General features: G+C 38.1%; 1 protein-coding gene across 2 annotated transcripts in view; it reads right to left on the minus strand.

Annotated features, from left to right (window-relative positions):
- BMP2K (BMP2 inducible kinase) overlaps positions 1-21054 on the minus strand; it is a 68232-nt gene that overhangs the window by 42211 nt on the left and 4967 nt on the right. For both annotated transcript variants that reach the window (XM_062574352.1, XM_062574351.1), the window contains exons 2-3: positions 2131-2249; positions 616-721 (exon numbers count right to left, since the gene is read on the minus strand). In XM_062574352.1, coding sequence (XP_062430336.1) covers positions 616-721; positions 2131-2249 — 225 coding nt within the window. The remainder of the gene's footprint in view (positions 1-615; positions 722-2130; positions 2250-21054) is intronic.

Genomic DNA, 21054 nt, shown 5'->3' on the forward strand with positions numbered 1-21054 from the left:
ACAGTGGAAGGTTTTTTCCCCTCCTCTAAAAATATTTTCTACTTGCAGCACTTGGCCTATTTTCAGCAAGTTTACTCTAATGCCTGTGTGCAGCAGGGAAAACTTTGGAACCACCTGTTTTGAATTCATTGGTTTTATTTTACTGTGCAAAATAAAGTTACATGACAAAATAATGGTTCTGCGTCCTGCTTATGACCTGCATCAATGCTTACTATATTATGCCGACTTATAAAAAGTCATTTGTCAGGTAAGAGCCTTGCGCACGCTTTGTTTTCCAATTTTTGCTATCAAATTACATTCTAACCACATGCTCATTAGCAGAAACAATGAAATGGAATCATTCCACATTCTATTTATATAAATTTTTCTATTATGTCAAAAAACACTCAATTACAGAGTTGTACGACAATGACTTTTACATTTTCAACACGTTCAACGCATTTGATCCTTAACTACCAACAAAACAAAAATGTGAAAAAAAGTAATTGGATTCCAGTTGCCGGATTTGTACTTTATCCTTTTAAATTAAAGGGAAAACACTACATAAGAACCCCAGATTAGCAATATGAATGTGTTATTTGCATTTACTCTGAAAATCAAAGAATAATCTCTTACCTCGACAATATTCCATGAGAATGAGTACCTCCCAAACATTATCACTTACAGAATTAACAGCACAATCCAAATAACCAACAATATTCTTGTGCCCAGACAACTCTTTCTGAAAGATAGGGGGAGAAAAAAAAATGTTATACTTCAATATAGAAAACATTAACCAAATGAAAGAAAGTACAAATTCTGAATGTCATTCAGAAAATCAATTTAAGCAAGACCATGCCTCACATCCGCGACTTGTTTACCAAGTACCCACAAACAGAATATGTTTGAAGTCCATCACTGCCAGCAAATTCAGCGTTGAAGCCACAGATGGAATACAGTACAACAGCAATTCAAAACAAAAACCTGATGTGCTACTGACTGGACAGTGCAAAGAAGTCCGAATCACCGTAACCTAAAACAACACTGAGTAGTGGTATCAGACAGCCTTGATAGGTAATAGATAGAAAAAAAAAAGTTATTCTTGGCTCCTTCAAGGTAAATTCCAGACAGGAACACTATAAATGAAGAGGTGGCAATATTGCAGAACAATTGCTTTTTTTTTTTTTTTTTTTTTAATGTTGAAAAGAAACTGAAACTTACACAGCTGTAGCCAGAACTATCACAATTTTAAAAACATGTAAACAAATCAAGTTGTCCCAAAGCAAAAACCCAAGCTATCTTACATGTGGAATTTAAGCAAATTTATATTACACATCTGACAATACCAGTGTCCTCTTCTGCAACGCAGAATTCCTGCCTATATGACAAGTTATAGATAGCAAAAAAGGACCTCTTCTTGGTAACTCCACAGTGGTTTCTACGATTACAACATGTTTAAGCTGGAAGTACTTGGAGATAGAGAGAAATAACCTTTGTAACACCTGTTGAAGGACAACAGGACAGATTTTCTTTTGCCATGTCAACCACTAATACATTTATTTTTAAACAGCCACCAAGTAATTATAAACCAAAAAGCACTTGAGGGGGGGGGAATTCTAGTTTTTCTTTTTTTATTCTTGATCAGCTCAAAAATAAAAATCAGGTAATGTATTCTAATTACGTAGTGGAGTTCAAAGTTTTAAGCTACACATATCAATTATCTCAGTGCTGGATGGTTCAAACACACGCTTAAGCCTACTGAAGATGACGATACTTGTGCCAGTAACCAGCAGCATCACTCAGCTAACTGAACTGTAACACATACAGGACTTACAGAATTGAAGTTATCACTTCAGAACCAAAAGAAGCTACTTTGTTTTTATTATTATTATTTATTGGAAAGCAAAGGTACTGACAAAACGATCAACTACAGAATCAAATACATTTTAACATTTGCTTTAGGAATTTATCATGTACTAACCCCATGCTGAGTATTAGTTTCCAGAAAGCACTACACTAGCTGCACAAAATCAAGACCATAAGGTCAAAAGAAAACGTGGTCTAGAAGAGCTTGCCATTAGAGAGAAGTGAGGTAGCATATAGGTATTGTAAATGTGTGCATCCTACAATTATAAGTAATGTGTTACTTACCATAATTGTAATTTCTCTCTTGCAGATGTTGAGATCTGGCACACTGTTAACATACATTCGTTTCAGTGCGCAACGTATTCCACCGTGGGTACGTACCAGAAACACAGTAGAGAAGCCACCTGCAGAAGACAACTACAAATGAATGGAGCTAACTGAGACTGTTACTCCTCTAACCAACATCACTATACGCTAAGAAACGAATGAAGAAGCGCGCATGCCAGTCTGAGTGAGAAGCAATGAACACTTCCCAAAAATTGCCAGGACAGCTCAATCAGAACTCACTCACATGAAGTTTTCGGGACAAAAACTTAAGCAGCTTACAATTATGTTACACCACTAAACAGAAAAATGTTTTTTAATATTTTCACATTCTAATTATAGCCTCGTGTAAACTCTATATAGTCTGTTTTGCCACTACCAACCCTGAATTATTTTCAGAATCTCACCTGGAAATAAGACCAAATTGAAAGTATTCTCCACCCCTTCACAGCTTTTAAACCCTCCAGTATTTGATGAAGTAAATTCTTATTCTTTTCCTAAACCTACGTTTTAAAATTCAAGGAGTAAGATATTAAGCCAAGAGTCATTAGAAATATGCAAGAAGTTTTGTAAGTTTTCATTGTAGGATGGAGACAGGAAGAAACCAAAGTCATTAATAGTGCCAGCAAGGAATCACTTCCTAAGTAATGTTTTTATTCAAATCCACGTTGAACACAGATGAAATGGAAACATACTACCATTGGAGTGAGAATGCTCATGATCGCAGTAGTCGTGGGAACATGAGCACTGTCAAGTTCATCCACAAGTCAAACACCTGAGTCCTTCTCCCAACCTCAGTGTCAGGTTTTTCCTTTTCTCTTCATTAGTACAGGAAAAGCACATGAAACGTTATTATACACAGAAACAAAGTGAAATGGCCTACACAAAAAGTAATCCAAACACTCGTGCAAACCAAAGGAAATAACAACCCTCAGTCTTGTCTCATGTTAATCCTAACTACTGCTCAGGGCCTACAGCAAATTATGTTAACATCAGCTCAAGTTTCACACACACTGCTTTGCCACAGTTTTCGGAAACCTGCCTCATAAGGGAGCTCAAATCAATGCATACCTCCCTTGACTGAGTGTCTGCCTGATGGCAAGCCAACTATTACCATGGGAACTTTCAATTAGCACAAAACCTAACTTTTACAATCAGGACAGAAATATGTAAACTAGAATGATTAACTATTCTGATAATGATGTAGTCAACTGAAATGCAGATGTTTCAAGTTTCCTGATATAGTCTGCCAGTAGCATTTTTAAAGTCTAATGCATCTCATCTGATAGAAATCTCATCAGAAGTCTGCATGAAAATTTACAACTGAGGAAGGTTAATTACATCAGGAACTTTTCTTTTACATAAAATACCTATTATTTGTCTAAAAGAGCATTAAAAATGGGATGCTATGATGTCAAAACATAGTTATTGTCAATTTTAACACATCAGTCTAAGTTCTTCAAAAACGTTATCATAAACTTAACCTGCTTAACAAAGGGTACTCCCAAAATATTAACAGACACATGCTCTTAAGTTACTCAGGTTCTAATGCAAAGTTCCAGCGAGGCCAGAAATGTTCCTACAGGGCTCCCCTAACACCACGTTGGGGCATTACACTAACAGATTGATGTGCAGACCATTCTTATTGGAAGATTTTTAAAAATAATACTCATAGAGAATTCTCTACAACTAGCAGCAGGACAAAACCAAAATACTGGATTTCAAGTTTACTTGATAATCACTTTCATGCAACCACAGCAGATGTGATCCAAGGGGGGGGGGGGGGGGGAAAGGAGTGAATTGAGAAATCTGAACATTCCGACAAATGCTCTTTTTGCCATTAGGTGGCATTATTAACTAATACTTGAACCTGAAAACAGCCATAAAAGCAGACCTGCTCCCCATCTTGCCCAGGAGTAGGTATGTAACCTTGAATGATTTTCCACCAGTTAATGTCAACATTCAAAAATGTCCGTGGGATCTTTCATCAAAGGACTAACTCTGAACAAAGCTCCATTAGGTAGATAAATATTTACAGGAACCCTAAAAGTAGTCAGTGCTCTGGAAATCTTTGTCCAGCAAAACTCTAACCCATGAACCTTCTCAATAGTCTCCGACACCAAACTTCTCACTGAAAACACCACAGCTAGCAATCATTAGTGCTGTAAACATTTACAGGTCATTTTTATCAGTTTGTCCTGAACGCTTAAAGAAGCACAACCCACTGAAGGGCTTTTTGATATGCACACACACGGACATATATATATACACACACACACACACACTTTTTTTAAACTAATGACAGGAAGTGAAAGACCCTCTGAGACAGGCAGAAGTTTGCAAAGCTTGAGATTTTCCTAGAAAACTTTTATGAAAACTCTTGTAAAATGTTGCTATGTTAATAGGAAGCAAGGAGGAAATAAGAAAGGAGGAAATAAGAAAGCAAGTCGTACGCATTTTCTAGTCAAACGTTTTACGGAAACAACCGGAAACAGAGTAGTTGCTTTCTCACAGACACTCAGAATTAAAGCCTGAACAGAACTACACTTCCACATGTAGGTCAGCATAGGAGCTTGGATTTTGGCAGTATTTTTTATAAGCTGAAGAAATTTTTTTATTTTTTACACCAGTGAAGACATCCACTGAGTTTTCCAGAACAAAATGCATCCAAAACAACACTTAAAAACAAAACTGTCAAATGCTACTGCACATAAAAAGATGATAATGAAGTTCCAAATTTTAAGCCACCAGCTTTCCTACACACTTCCATTCTGTATCACTCATCATGGCAATTCTGGTTCCCTTCTTAAATTCCTGTAACTTGACCCACTGCAACACACACTCAGGTCCCAACTCCCTCATGGCATCCCATAGGCACCTCATCTTCCCAAAGATGAGAAATACCACAACATGCAGCGGCTGGCCCCAGGACAGGTATGCAGAGACTAACCGAAGAGCGCACATTCTTTGCCTTCTGGGTGACCAGTAAAAACTCTGCTGACTTTGAGGCCTTTTCAGAGGGAAATGAGGCCAAAGTTTCAGGTTCTCTCATTAATGGAAGCAGCAGAATGTATACCATCTTTGATAAAAACTTGACAAAAAGGATGTAATTTCATACATGCCCAGACTCTCAATACATTTGGTGACACAGTTACGCTAACTTCACCACCTTTAGCCATTAGAGTATTTTAGCATAGCAAGCAAGTTTACTTTTCAGTAAACTCTTTCAGATACCTTCTAAAAATTGTCGCTAATGTAGATTTCCTAACAGGTTTGTATACCAGGCATAAGCAACAAGCAAGTTTTTTCGTACCATGACAGCTGCAGTGGGCTTGACCAACCCAATAAGGCCTATGTCAGCTTCAAAAAAAAAAAAAAAATTATCTAACAGCAGCACTGGTAAGTGTGAACCAGAATGAAGCACTCCAGACAGAGGCACTGTATCCAAGACTCACTTCTATTATTCATAGACCTACAACTTAGAATCACTAGCTATTTTCCAATCAAAATTAATATTCACACGTCCTTTTTATTGTATGCCAGAGTGGTAGAGTCTAAATATCATCGCTATCTCCCCCTCCCCTCCCCCCATTTTTGACAACTGAAGGAACTAGGTATCTTAAAGTTTTATTTCCATGAAACTCAATTGAAATTCAACAGTGAAAAGCTGTGCAAGACGGTCGCATTACATAAGTCACAATTCCTTAAAATACTAAGCTAAAACCCCTTTTAGCATCCTCAATAGTTTCATCCGTGAGGATAAACTTCACAGAACCCAAACTTGCAAGCTTGGAAGAATAAGCTCATTACAAAAAAGTTCAACAAGCTGGTACTCATAAGTCTTTCTTACCTTGAATAGTCATCTCTTCCATCTCAGTCATCCACTTTTGGAGCCTTATTAACTAGCTAATTAGCAGTGTCTGAACCCAAGTTTAAAACAAATCCACACACTTAGAGTGAAGACATTTTCAGCTTCTTATCCCTATATCCATTTCAGTACAACTCTGAAAAATGTAAATGGTCTCACCTTTCTGCTTATATCTTCCCACATTATTCTTGGCACTCCAACAAGAAGATTGTGAAACTGTCAGAACTGAAAATATCTTACTCTGGTAAAACAAAATATGACTGAAGATTGCTCTGCCACCATGACTACCTTTCAGAGTGCTCACAACAGTTCTATCGAGAAACACCAGAAATATATCAGCCAAGAACAAACATTATGCACGCTTTAGAGACACACAACAAAACTGAAGAGTTTTTTTTAAATACTCCATTAAAACATACAGAAGCACCAAGTGTTATACCTCCAACTGGCTGACTGACTAAATCCTCAAATTTCAGACAAATGAAACATAACTTTCACTGACAAGGAAATTGTACACAGACTAAAATATAACAATTACTACCCACACTTTACCAATTGCTGATCCACAACAGTTTACTATACTCGTTCTTAAGAACAGCAAGGTATAAAAGTTTCCCTACAAACGCTTTCAAATCTGGCTGTTAGAGACAGACAGTGATCTAAGCCTTAACATTCACTTCCATTTACATACAAATAGTCAAAAGTGAGTATTTATAAAGATAGCCATTTTACATCAAAAAATTTTTTCACCTATAGCATTTCCATCAAGCTTTTCAATACATTTCAGTAGTCTGAAATGAATAAAGCAAGCTGGGAAGCTATAGATCAAAGCTCTTCAAACAAGTATTACACCAAACACTGGCTACTGCTTCATGTTTTCCCCTCTTCTCTGTCTATACTATCAGCACAAATGGGTATTTAATAATTTACTTTTCTAGAAGTGCCTTGACTTTAAAGAGAGAACAAATTTTGAAAAAGCTAACCCTTAGAGCTTGGACCTGAAGAAAGGCTTTATGCCTACATCACTTTGTGTACATCCACTCTCTGTTACTCCAGATCTGTAAGTTGACCAGATGTCCCCAACATCTACCAAAATAAAGTACACCCGCAATCAGAGATGGCCTCATTCATAAGCTGCATACCTCCTAGAACTGTATATCCTTCCCAGCTTTATAGTTTGCAAGCCCTGCACACAAGCTCAAATCATTTTAGAGACTATGAACCTACTAAAAATACAGAATGAGACCAGACTTTGAAAGCAACAGTATGAAAGTCCTGCAGATAGGCTCCAAATGAGGCTAAAATGCAAAAATCTTCTTGCAAGTCTACAGCAAAGGGCAGCAGCAAGGCTTCATTAAGTGTTCCAAGCACACGCTCTCCAGTAAAGTATATTTTTTGCTGAAGAAATCCACCTCCAAACAAAATGACCTTATGAGCAGCACTGAAGACACCAAAAAATCCAATTTAAAAAAAAAGTTAAGAGGACAGCAGCAACCCCTTCTCCACCAAAACAAAAACATGACCTCTTGAAAAGACAGCTCAGAAGATCCATGGGCACTTCAGTATAAACTACTTGGGAAGATCTTCTTTCGACAAGTATTAAGCTTAAGTGCGTTGTTTTTACAAGGAATCTTGAGAAAATCCTGCTCTGCCACAGCTATCAATTAACCTGGGTCAAAAGTCTTTCCATGATGTTTTATCACATCTCCATGTCCTTTATAATAAAAACAGTGCATTACTGACGTAACCAATCACAGCATTTCTGTGATCCTAATATATTGCTACACTGCCAGAAGTAATTGAAAACTTCAGTCAGACTCAAAAACTGCATGATAGTTGAGAATCTACATGTTATCAGAGATTTATCATGATTTTCGGACCTTATGAAAAATTTTTGCTCAAGAGTTCAGTTGTTGTCAATGACTCAACAGGACAAGGAAGCGTTCTCAGCACTGAGCATTCAGGTAATTCTGCCTTTGCATTCCTGAAGCACCCCTACACAAGATGATGAAGCACCCCATCGAATAAATTACTAGTTTTCCAGCAAAGCCAGAAGATTCCTGGCAACCGTCATAACATCTCTTGTTGGTACGCTGTGCTTGCTGAGTAAGGACAAGGGTTGTCCAGTTTTCACCATCCATGTACGCTGCCATCTTTTAATTGCTTAAACACCACTGCCACATTGCGTCCACCACCGCTAGCCCTGAGCCCAGCAACAGCACATCATGTACAGAGAAGGTGCCATGTGTCAGCTGTCTCAACTATCCTGGCTGTACTGCCACTGATCAAAGGCGTAACACCTGCACATGCTCATTTTCAGGAAAGCTCTGTAAAGTGGCCTTCCTGCTGAGTAAAGGCAGTCTTAAATTACAGAACAGCTGAGTTTAGAAACTACCTCTGGAGATCTTCTGGTCCAACCACTCTGCTCAAGCAGGGTTAGCTAGAGCACGCTGCCCAGGACTGTGTCCAATTGGGTCTCGAGTATCTTCGAGAGACTCATCACCGCTCCACCACCTTTCTGAGCTACCTGTTCCGGTACTCAACTCGCCTCAAATCACACTACCTTTACTCTCAAATTACGCTAAGCAGCAAGAAAAATAGATCACGTGAATTTCATAGTCTCTAACCAATATACGGTCAAAGGTTTCTCAGACCACTGAGAAAGCAGACCACTACATGCCTAATAACAAAAAAGCAAAAATGTAATAGTGCATTGAAGTATCTATTCAAAATGCTGCATACCATAGATCGGAGGCAAGTGCTGCACTGATTCATTAAAAACTGTTATGAGGGCATAGTCATTTGGAATACCCTATGTACATGCATACACGTGTTTACATATACTTGTGTGCACATATTTTTAGTAAAGCACATTCCTCAAGTCCCAATCCTGAACATAAGGCTCCGAGTAAGAGCTCCATCTGGAAAAGCAGTTGACGGATGCTGCCTGGAAGCCCAGGAGCTCAGCATTCCAGAAAATAAGAGTAGAAATAGCTCACTATGTTTAAAATAATCCACTTCTACGTGCCAATTTTGGACTTAAATATTTCCCCATTTTGAGTGTGCAGACAATGCATTCAAAAAGACATACCACTACCAAGAAATTCGTTTTTTCTACTGCCCACACAAATTCCCACTGCATAACGCTCTCTGAATATCGCTGCTAGATAAACAGCGAGCACTGCTTTCTTCAAATCTGCATCTGTTCTTAAGGCAGTGCTGCAAAAATAGTTAACAGTGAATTGCAAACCTTGGTCACTACTAATGTCTGCCATGCATACCTGTAAGAGGCAATCGGACTTAGTCCTGCCTGCGAACTCACACTGTCAGGTTTCTCTATCTCCCGGCACCAGCTCCAGCCCAACTTTGCACAACGCTTGGACATGAGCACCTAAGACATTACCCTATTGTGGGTAATGAAGACACTTCAAGTTACTATGGAGCTCTGAGAAAGATTGAAGAAAGGTCTGATACAGTTCTGCATCAAAAGCTTTCCTATTTCGTAACACCTATGCATCAACGGACATGCCAAGCATTTAAAAAGTATTTTTACAGTGAAACTGAGAAACATGTGGCAAAGTAGAACAAATGCCTAACGCAAAGAATTTTTTTTTCAAAAAGCCTCCCAGATTCAATGTACTCTCACCATGTGCAATCATAAGCAAAGCCCATAACAGTGTTGCAAACAGGTGCAAGAACTTTTTATGATCAACCAGCAGGGAAAGGTCATCCCCAAAGTTTTCTTACAGACTTGCAATGTCAGCCATATTTTCTCTTATCGTTGCAAACTCAGTTCTTAAGACCAGGCATCCTGTAAGCTTGCTACCAAGCAAACAATTGACTCTACACAAACTCAAGTGCTACACAACCTGCTATAGATGCCCAGAAATCATGGAAAAATCCCTCATGTCAGTAAAGGGACTAGGTAAGGAAGCAACATAGGTGAAATACAGAGGAATATTAAAAATACCAGTCCCAAATCGGTAGTTTGTCTTTTAAATCCCAAGGGGCATTCCTATGGCATCAACTGGAAACATCTTTTTTTCATGCTGATTCAGTTAATCATCAAAAAAGTCTCAGCAAGAATCTTACAGCCACCATCTCCGATACTGCTGTCTTTCACTCTTGACCTGTAAGGACCAGCGAGGAAGCCTGCAGTCTATTCAGCGTCTTGCAACTGTTTAGGTCAAGATAGCTTAAAATTTTGAAAATGTAGTCATCTATTAAGTCTCTCCGCATTCCTCCCCTTCCATCAGGCAACATTTTTCTTTCTCCTCAAGGAAAAAAACAAGTGAGAAATATGAATATAAGGTAAGCATGTGTACATACCTATGAAACACATTAAAATGTCATTAATTGGCCTTTTAAAAGGCAAGTCTCCACAGAGCCCTGTAAATCATTTCTCTTGCTGCAGCTGGCAGCAGGACTTCTTTGTAAGAGAATTTCCAATAGGACAAATTGGAACAAGCTCTCTTACACACAAGAAGGACTTTCTACAGAAATCTGTTCTGTCTTCCTATAATTAACTGCATTAAAACTTCATAATTCAATGAGATCATACAGGTTTCAGAATATTCTTTTTCTATATTCAATATATCTGTTCTAGTCAGCTGGAGTCCTGCAGCATTCCACTGGACTGTCAAATACTTTTGCTACAGACAAATTTAAGGCCTAATGTTGTAGTTGTAGGTTTCAGCAGATACTGTCGGACAGCTGGCTGGCTGAGATATCCACGCTTCGATCTAGCCAACAGCAAAAGGAACAAAGCTCAGCATTCTGCATTAAAGATCATCGTGCTGCTCATCAGACATGTTTCTTAGAAGTACCCAGTTTACCAACTACCTTAGTGAGTGCACTGTTCTTGTGCAATATTCTGACTAGCTGCCTCAGCTGTATCACTTAGAGATCAAAACAGTTTTCTAATGCACATGAATATGTAAACTAGCTTAATTAGATACAGCCACCAAAATTGAAGCATTTGTATTTCCTGTAACATTCTGTAAAATTTAAGGAAGATGAAACCACCTTGACTGAATAGCTTATTTAATGCATATTCTAAAAACTGCAAGTCTTTAACATGCCATACAATATAGCATCTAATGCTTCCAAGATAAAACATGCAATTTCTTTGGATAAAAATGTTCCCTCTAACTCCATGCTCTTTTGAGCAAGGAGGAGGAGGAACCTCCCCACATTACAAATATGATTCAAGTTGTCTGAAAAAATAAAAATAAAAGAAGTCACCACCACTGCACTACTGCATAATACTACAGTTTCATCCACTTTTCTTATTCACTGAAAGATCTGATACATTTACCTCCGCAGCTATGTTTAACAGACTCTTATTTAAGTTACCAGGCACTCGTCTTCTCTTATTAAGCAAGTTATCACACAACACAATTAGTAGATGGCTCACAGCACCGTTGATTATGAAGATTTAAACATAACCTCTTCTCATGAACAGATTGAAACATCATATGGAAACAAACAAACAAACAAAAAAGAAAAGGCTTGGCAGTGTTAAATGGGTCCCTTATGTATACTAACAGAAACTGAAAGTAGGAAACCGGAGTAAGATTTGGCAACAAGTCACGAACACTTTGGCTTCACTCATTTGAAAGGACATCTCTCACACCTCTAGGGCTGCACCGTTGTGAAGATACTACTTTTAGAAAAAAACAAAAGAAACTAGTACACTAAACAGAGAAGCAGAGGTACTGTCCTGCTTTCTAACAAAAGATTAAAAGCTTTCCTCTCACAGGAGCAATAGAAGTTTTATGTTTATAGAAACTAATCCAAGTCTGCTCCCAGCATTGGTGGGGACCAAGCAGCTTTTTAGGACTACCCAAAGGTATCTGAGAAAAGCCATTTTAATTCTATCCAGTGAAGCATACAGAACGTGTTAACAGCCACATCCGTAACAGCAACAAAACAGCTTTCTGTTTTTTAACCTTCCTGCTTCAATGTGTAGGGAACACAATTTTCCAGTTTGAGTACAACACTATCTTCAACTCATTTAAGGAACTTCAAGTGATTTCTACATCTGAGATGCAGAGTAAGGCAGCCAATTCAACTGTATATTGCCTCAAACACCTTTTTGCTATGCAAATGCACTTCATACATTTCTTGAGCACGTCAGTACACCAAAATAAGCATGTTTTTCCTTTAAGGGCATTTGAGTATTTTTAAAGCCGGTTTCTTTTGAATGAGCTTACAAGTATTGTTGCTGGGCCTCGCATCCACAGTAAATTGCATTACTCATAATTGCATCATTTACTAGCTTTGCATTTTTAAAATCCCTATCTGGCCTAAACAAGTTCTGGAATAAGTAGTATAGAAGTTCAGGAAACATCACACAAGCTTCTGAAGCCAACAAGCACTTTACAAGAGAGGCAGCCATCTGCAGGAGGAAACAACATTTTATCTGAGATACGAACTTCAAATCACTCACGCTTCCCTTACCAAAACGTGAGCTTCAAAAAGAAACAGAAATACAGAAGACAGAACCTTATTAACTGACAAGAACAGAGCCTTTTGTTCATGGTCAATACTGTTGACTGAACATTTATATAAAGGATTATGTTAACTGTGTAACGAAGCCAAAATGTTTAGTTCAATTCCCTTTAATAGTGCTCTTAAATCTCACATTTCTCCAATTTCAGGAGGCTAGGCATATCCTGTTACTGAGGATATAACCAAACTGAAGCCTTTAAGCAGGATGCATTTCCTGCCCAAATTTTTATGATAAAGCTTCTGAACTCATCCAAGAAACTGCTAAAACATCTACTACTGGCATCTGCCAGCACAGTAAAAACAACTTTGAACAGTCGTTGCCTCTTCCACAGATGCCAAGTTTTTTTCCTTTGGGTGTTGGGTTTTTTTGTTGTCGTTTTTCTTTTTCACCTGAGCGTCCCCATTCCGGATTTTTCCGCTAAATTCAACTCGACGTCTAGTTTATTCTAAGTTGAAAACAGACAGAGCTTTAAAAGCAGGAGGAGGATATAATCTGTGCATGCAGACTATACAGGAAAATTGAACTACTCACTCAAGAGCACTGAGAATATAATAAACAGAATTCATGAATTCAACCTACTGTTGTAAGTTAACTTCAAATGACATTTTGCTAAACATTAATGCACCAAACGGTTTACGTATTTTAAAAAAATAACTTAAATTCCAATTTTCAAGTTGCTTGGTGAGGAAAGTTGTACCAGATTTCCCATATATTAAGCAAGAGTCTGATTAAACTGCAGTTACATAACTGGTTAAATCAGCGGATACAGACACACTAGATACCTGGTGTGGAACCACTGCAACATTTTTGGAACTAAATTTAGTTTATACAGAACCTTTAATGGTTACCACTCAGTAAAAAAGGCTCTTTAATGAACTTCCACTTGTTCTTTATTTAGTCTTCAGAAAAAAAGAAAATACTATTTTAATTGTCATTTAAATACATAGGCAGAAAAATCCAAAGCAAAGCAAGTCTGAAAACGGATCTACAACTCTGCACATCAGTAACTCGTGCACGAACCACCACAAAGCTACCATGGCACAGAAACAAGGCAAAGCATAGGGTTCCCAGCTTCTGCAAAATGGCTACTTCTATGGCATCTTGGATAAATGCCACTTCTCACTGCCACAGCAACAAAACCATCAGCAGGCCACTCAGAAATAAACTAATTCATAAGGCTCAAAAGCTATCAATTCAGACTAAGGTTTCTGTCATATAAACACTCTCCAGTTTACTATTTTTTCTAAGGAAGCAGATACATATTAAGCCAGTCAGATGAAATTCAGATCTCTCCATTGCCAGGAAGAGTCTACATAGTCTGCCCCACTTTTACATATGGGTGTGATCACAACCGAGTCAATCGACCCATTTATGATCATGGTCACAACTGTATTCACCAGCAAAATTATGCAGATGAGAAGATGTGATACGAATTTTTTAGAGTATTAGTATAGTGAGAGTTTCATCATCTCACTACTTACCTTCTTCATCTTCTTTAGTTATCTGTAAGTACTGGTATACATTTCAACTCTCAGCATACCAGAGCAGCAAATACAGCTCTATGTGGACTATCAGCTATAGCAACAGGGGACCAATAAACTTCTCTGACAGCAAAATATTAGTCTTCACCCTGCCCATGCCAATAAGCAGAGGTCAAAAAATATTTTAAATAATGGTACTTCCATGGTACCCAAATGAGGGCAAGAAATTCTTAAAACGTTATCTGGTACACATTCTATTCTTTTGATCATTTCAACTAGCTTTCAAAATACCTCTGTCTTAAGACTGCCATCTGAACTGTTTTACATCCCATTTACGCTTGGGAATGGTACTGCAGTAACACTTCCAAACCTCACACTGGGACATTCGATGATTTGAGAAGAGAAACCAAAACTTCCAAGTAGTATGACTTACTTCATCATTTAACAGTAAAGAATCAATGCTGCAATGACATCCAGGTTCTGAACATCAAAGTAAGGATTATCAAAACAGCTTACTATCCCCCATTAGTCTACTGTGTTTACAAGGAAGAGCCAACGAACAGTCACAACACTGAACAAGGCTGTTTTTTGTTAAACAGACCAGTCTGAAAGCCGGTATGCTTTGGGCTTAGGCTCTAAACAGAACACTGACTAATTGAGCAGCTAAATCAAGACATGTCCTCTGACAAAAATTGTCTTACAAATGCAGTTACATGACCAATTCCAGTTTAACAGTACAGCAGGCCAAGGGGAAAAAAAGTTAAAAATGGCCCGTTCGATGAAGATAATTAAGCCAAAACACATTTTAAGGAAGCAGAAAACTGGGAAGACAATACTAGAAATTTAAACAAGGAATCAAGGGTTTTGAACACATCTACAAGGCTAAACCAAATTAGATTCAGCGCACAGTGTTTTGATACCGTTCAGTGTAGCTACATTGCTTTTACAACCACTATGACAAACCTGAACTCTTCGCTGTCTTCAGAGTGCTTAAGGAACCTCAGGACATCTCATCCAGACAATGAATAAACCTCCTGCTGCTTCCACGCTATTTCATTTAGCAAAAGCCATGTGATGCTATCTAAGCAGTAGTTGATCAAAGCTGAATGAAAGGTGAAAATCTATTAGAGACATAGACCTGAACTAGACCTCTAAATCAAATGCTCGCTCAATTTAAAACCCACACAGGACGAAACTGATGCCATATCAAACACTCCCATGATGAATTTCATCCACACTTACTATTTTTGTCCCATGAAGCACACGCTTTGTTCTAGTTAGGTCCTTTACACAGTTCATGTCACTAGAGTAATTAAGTGCCTGAGATGCTTTAATATTTGTTCCGTATCTGCAAAAATAAAGTATTAAAAGAAATGATCTTCTATTGTGTTTACATCACTATGATCCAAAAGAGTGCTCGGCTCTGCCAGACTTTCTAAATAGTGCTACCTAAGCCCACGCACATTTAGCAACTTGGTTAAGATTAGTTCCATGTTTTGGACCTTCAGTAGCCTGTCCCAGAGCTGGCAGCAGTAGGAACACTTCACTATACTTTTGTGCAAGTCATTTAATAATTATCCAAACCCCCAAAAGTGGTTTAGTAAGCATCTTCGTAAGTAACAGTACATGCAATTTTTAACCTGTAGTAATTACAAAATAATATATGAATTTGTCATATTAATTATACTGGCTTATAATTAAATTTTTCTTTTATAAGAAAAATAGACAAATGCTGTGAGAAAAAAAAACCTAACTGTTACAGAATTAGTACTGAAAGACAAAACACACAAATAGAAATTACAGTTAAAATATAAATATACAATGAGAACACAAGAGGTAAAATGAGTCAATACATTAGATCAAGAATTAGACCAAGAATCAGATTTACTACATGTAAGTACATATCTCTTACAGCACTTGCACATAAAAGGTTCAAGGCACTAAAGGAACGAATTCATCCATTCAAATAACGTGCAAGTTTGGAAGGAAGCCTAACATGTATTTTATTCTAGACAGAATATCTTAAAAATCCAGAACATCTGAATTCCTTTCTCAGTCTGAAACATCCAAATTTCTAGTTCTGCTTCAGTTTTGTATATGGCAATCAAGGTATATTAACAGTATATTACAGAACTGATGAAGAAGAAATCAACACAGAGCCAGGAAGTTCCAAGCTCTACCCATATCTCTTGTACAGACTTGTTAAATGACTTGGGGCAAATCCCTTTATCTTCCTTTGTTTCTCCATTCGCAGGGTAATGATGCTCCCTAAGGGGATGTGATGCTCTTCAGATCAATACTACCTTTGAAACCTATTGAAGAGCAAGGCAAAAAAAAAAAAAAAGAAAAAAAAGAAAAGAAAAAGGGGGGGGAGGGAGAAAAAAATCACTTTACACTCACATGGATGTTTGTGTGCACACACAAGTTAACTAGCTCTCAGCTCCACAATGCAGACTGAATATTGTGCAACATCTGTGTTGATGTTACTCAGGAATAAAGCACCAGTAAACACAAAGTATCTCTTGCTACTTAAGCTAAAAGATATATTCGCCACTTCTCTGCTTAATCAAATCAGATCCCTAAGATCACATAGATTTTTATTTCCAGTTGTTACACTTTTACCTCTCTGCGCCTCTTCCCTCTCTGCTTCTATTTAGAGAGCCAGTTTCACAACCTACCCCACCCACAACCAAGACATCCTACCGCTGCTAGCGAGAGCTAACCAACCTAGGCAATTCAGAGCAAGGAATGAACAAATCGGGAGGAGAAAACAAAATGTTCCTGCCCTCTTCACCAGCAGTCAAACACACAGAGGTTGAAATCCTTTCCTAAAACAACCAGGAAAGCAAGAGAAGAGGCATTTATCTTCCTGCCTTGCCAGCAGCTAGACAAGGATGAATGCAAAAACGAGAACCTGGCCCTTCATGAGAACAGAGATTTCACGTTCACTGCCTAACTTCTTAAGCTTGAGAGGAAAAACAGGACAAACAATCTCTAAAGCAGCAGCACAGCAGCACATTAGAAACCATATGACACGCATCAGCGAACTGCTGCTTAGCATTACTGCAATCCGAAAACTAGCATCAGATTTCCAATTTATAAGGATTGGAAATAAACCAAACATTTAATGAAACAGCTGTCCATACAATATCTTAACTGCTTTTAAACTAGATTTGTAAGAATTCAGGAGAAAAAAAAATATTTCATTCCAAAACAGATATCCGCAAATCCAACCATTTCTTAGGAAAAGGACAACATGTTTAGCGACCAGGCTACTCTTAATTGGCTGACAAAGCCTCGATTCACCACTAGTCACAAATGCTTAATAAAAGATTTGCCTGAACACCTTTCATCTGACACGCTTTTACTTTGCATTTTGGCATGGCATAAAACATTCAGTGTCATTTCACACAGCTCTGCTTACAAGCTTGAACTCAGTCAACTACCTACACTATTATGGAGGTAGAAAAATATCTACAGTAAAATAAATACAGGTCCAAGTTAGAACTTGTATTTTGAAACTAACACTATAAAACAACATAGAGACAAGAAGCCCAACCTAAATGGTCAGCTCAAACTTTTCTCCTTCAACCAGAAATGAAATCTGTTTAGCAAAAAGCGAGACATCCAGGCACTCTAGGTGCACACATGGTACAGTGAAACAAACATCTACAGCTAAGAAGATGCTAAAGCCTACACGATGGACATGTGGATATACAGAACATGTTTGCAGTCCTGCGAGAAAGGCTGGAGCTAAGTCGCTAGGTAGAGACCAAAAGGTGTGTGTGTGGGGGGGAAAATCACATTTTATCTCCGGTATTTACTTGGGTTCTCCATCCACAAAACAACTGTAGAAATACTTCCGTACAGGTAACACACTAGTTAATGACTGACAGCTCTTGTACTATGGCAACAAAGCCCACAGAAATAAACGTATCCTTCTCAGAGAGATTAATCTGCTAGATTAGTATCAGTCTGAAAGACAACTATACTTTTACTAGCTAACAAAGATTTTGCTTTCTACGTTGACATACAAAATCCTGCAATCTAACAAACAATGAGAAAGCAAGCTTTCAGTTGACCCAACCATGAATGCACATCGAAAATAACATCTCCCTCAGTTTCTTTTGAAGCCAGGCAATAAACATGCTTTAATAAAAACACAAATGCAAGGGAAAAAAAAGAAAATAGATAGCACATACATTTGTTTAATCTCTCCTTTGTTAAATCTGGCTAAGGAAAGATGACTGAAGATAGCGCATCATATTAATGTGATATTGCTCCAAACCAAGTTGCTTTTTACATGACAGTCGGACTCTTGGCCACTGTCCCAAGAACTTAGCTCAGAGCTACTAGATTCCAAAGCTCTTGCTCAGTATTTAACTACTTCTGAGCCTACAGAAGAAACTAAATCGATAACAGTCTTCAGAGAGAAAAATATCAATTACTCATACTCAGAGAAGTAAAGCCAATATATTATATGGTCATTGCAATGCAGAAACAAATGTCCTTAATGGATGCAAAGACCAATAGCTTGAGAATCAGATAAGCATTAGACCACATGTCAGTAAGAGCTGAACTTCGTCTCTCCTGTACAACAGATACTTTCCTCAGCCTGCCGGTATTTCTTAACTTCTTGTGCTAATTCATACATCTATGGGAAAGAGGCATCTGACAGCTCTGAGGAGTGGATGAGCAACAATAGAGTGCTAACACTGCACAGGAATTAATTGGTACAGTAAAAACGACTTCACGTTCTCCCAAAGTAACATGAAAGTTCAACCAAATACACAAGCTACCTGAATATGCCAACCAATTGAACTTACAGCAATTATTTTGTGCTCCATGTTACATGAAATCGTATTTTCCTTAATATAGTACTTCAATACACGAGGTAAGGTAAGGATCACATGTCAAAACCCCAAATACTTCCTGTTTCTTTTCTTACATATAGATTACAGCTACATCCTGTAAAGTACAAAACATGAATCTTGCTTCAAGTTGGTATCAACTTGCGTTATGCTTGAAAAGCCTGAAGTTCCAAGCACTAAAGCATATTCTCCTCGTCTTTCACGGCCTAGAATTAAAGCTTCCTTCAACACCTCACTGCCTGCTACTCCAACGTTACACTTGATAGAAGGTAGCCATGCTGACTAAGACTGCAAAAGGGCTTCACACGTTACGGTTTACTCTTAGCCAATGTGAAAACCATGATGTTCTAAGTATTCATTGTTTCTTAACTCCTTTACCTGCTAAACTCGCACAAACAATTTCTGTTGCTCCAACATGCAAAACCACGTCTGAGACGGAAAGAACAGGAGTGACCTTTAAGATGGTGTGCACAAATAAATTCAATAATGTTGAACACTGAAAAATATGCATGCCCAATCACAATGCAAATTCTAAAGTTTATCTTTTAGAACAACCTTCCAGCAAAAAAGTGCATAATCCAACTGAAAAAAACAATTTTAACTAGTATATATAGACTAACTAGAAAATAAAACTGCAAATAATAACAATAACTGTGCAATTACTGCAATGAGTAGCAAGCCATACGCTACATAACCGCTGAACTATTGAAGAAAAGCAGTAATAAAACATCTTGCTTGCCACATACCAGGACATTATCACACTAAACAGTCACATAAGCCAGAAGTAGTGATCTGTACCAGATGCATTCATACAATCTGCCACAGGAATAGACTCTCAACACTAGATTCTCATTCTGCAGTGTGAGGAGTTGGTCCAAGTCATACTTAAACACCAAACATCAAAAGCAACAGACCATTGCAATGGCATCTCTCTCTACTTGCTCATTCAGAGCAAAACACAACCACCCAGCCAAATCTTTGCAAGAATATGAGCAGTAGATGCAGAAGGACAGCACGCCTCAGGATTTACAGTAGCTTCCAGAGTTGGAATTCCCTAAAACATCTTCCTCTGCTCACTCAAAAATCAAGGTATGAAAGCTTAAGTGAAATGGAGTTTGACAGAACATTCTAGAAGGGCAGGAAGAACAACATGCACATCAGAAAGTGAGTTCACTTGGATTAACTGGACTGCTGTTACTAATAAGCATGTAAGTCCTAAAAAAGTTTCAAGACAATTCTAAGTCTAGGACTGATCTTGAAGAGTCTGAAGGCCTGAGATGCCCGTTCACTGTAACGCTCCTTTCTTAGGCAACTGGCTGAAGAAAAAAAACAGTGAAAACGCCTTTTACTGGAGAAGATTAAACAACAATATGACAATCAGCAAATATACTGCATAAATCCTCACAGAACAGGACTTGGATTCCTCTCCCCGGGATGGCTAGTTTTCTTAGGGCTGGACTTGGACAGTATGAAAATACAAGACAAACTGAGTAATGAGGGTCATCAACTACTCGCAAAGCTGGCATGCTAAATTTAAGAAGGATGGTAGACCTTGCAAGAAACTCACTCCTTTCAGAGTTTATCAGTAGGAACTCCAAGTATGGCATCACTGGGCAGAGGACTGCAAGAAAAGAGAATGAGCTTCCAATTTTGTAAGAGAAGGCTGGAAGTTTTCATTTATCTTCTAAGTCCTTCTTCTTAGGAAACAACACTATAATTATCATATTAAATAAATGAAGCAAACATTCTATCTAATATAAACATTGTAACTAGTTAACTTAAAAGCAATTACCACTTGAAAGGCATTATTCCAGCCTGTCTGGTCCTAGATAGAAAGTTACTTAAACAACAGCTTTCTAAGACATAGCACTGGAAGGTGCAACATCACACAACACAAACTCCCATTTTATGAGCCAGAATAATAAAAAACAGTATAACCACTACTGGTCTTCTCTCCATCTGTCCTAGGGCAAGGGAAGAGACAGAAAGTTATAGAGCAAGCGTAGTCACGTGTCATGCTCAACTCCTATTTGAAGTCTTAAGATACGGAAAAGCCAGAGAGCAGACTATTGCTCTTTCTAAATTCAATAAGCCTACCCACTACTTGACGATTAGGCTGGGTATTTCTGCAATAAGTTGCACAGGGCATTA

This window comes from Rhea pennata, chromosome 4 (assembly GCF_028389875.1).
Source record: "Rhea pennata isolate bPtePen1 chromosome 4, bPtePen1.pri, whole genome shotgun sequence".
Lineage (NCBI taxonomy): Eukaryota > Metazoa > Chordata > Aves > Rheiformes > Rheidae > Rhea > Rhea pennata.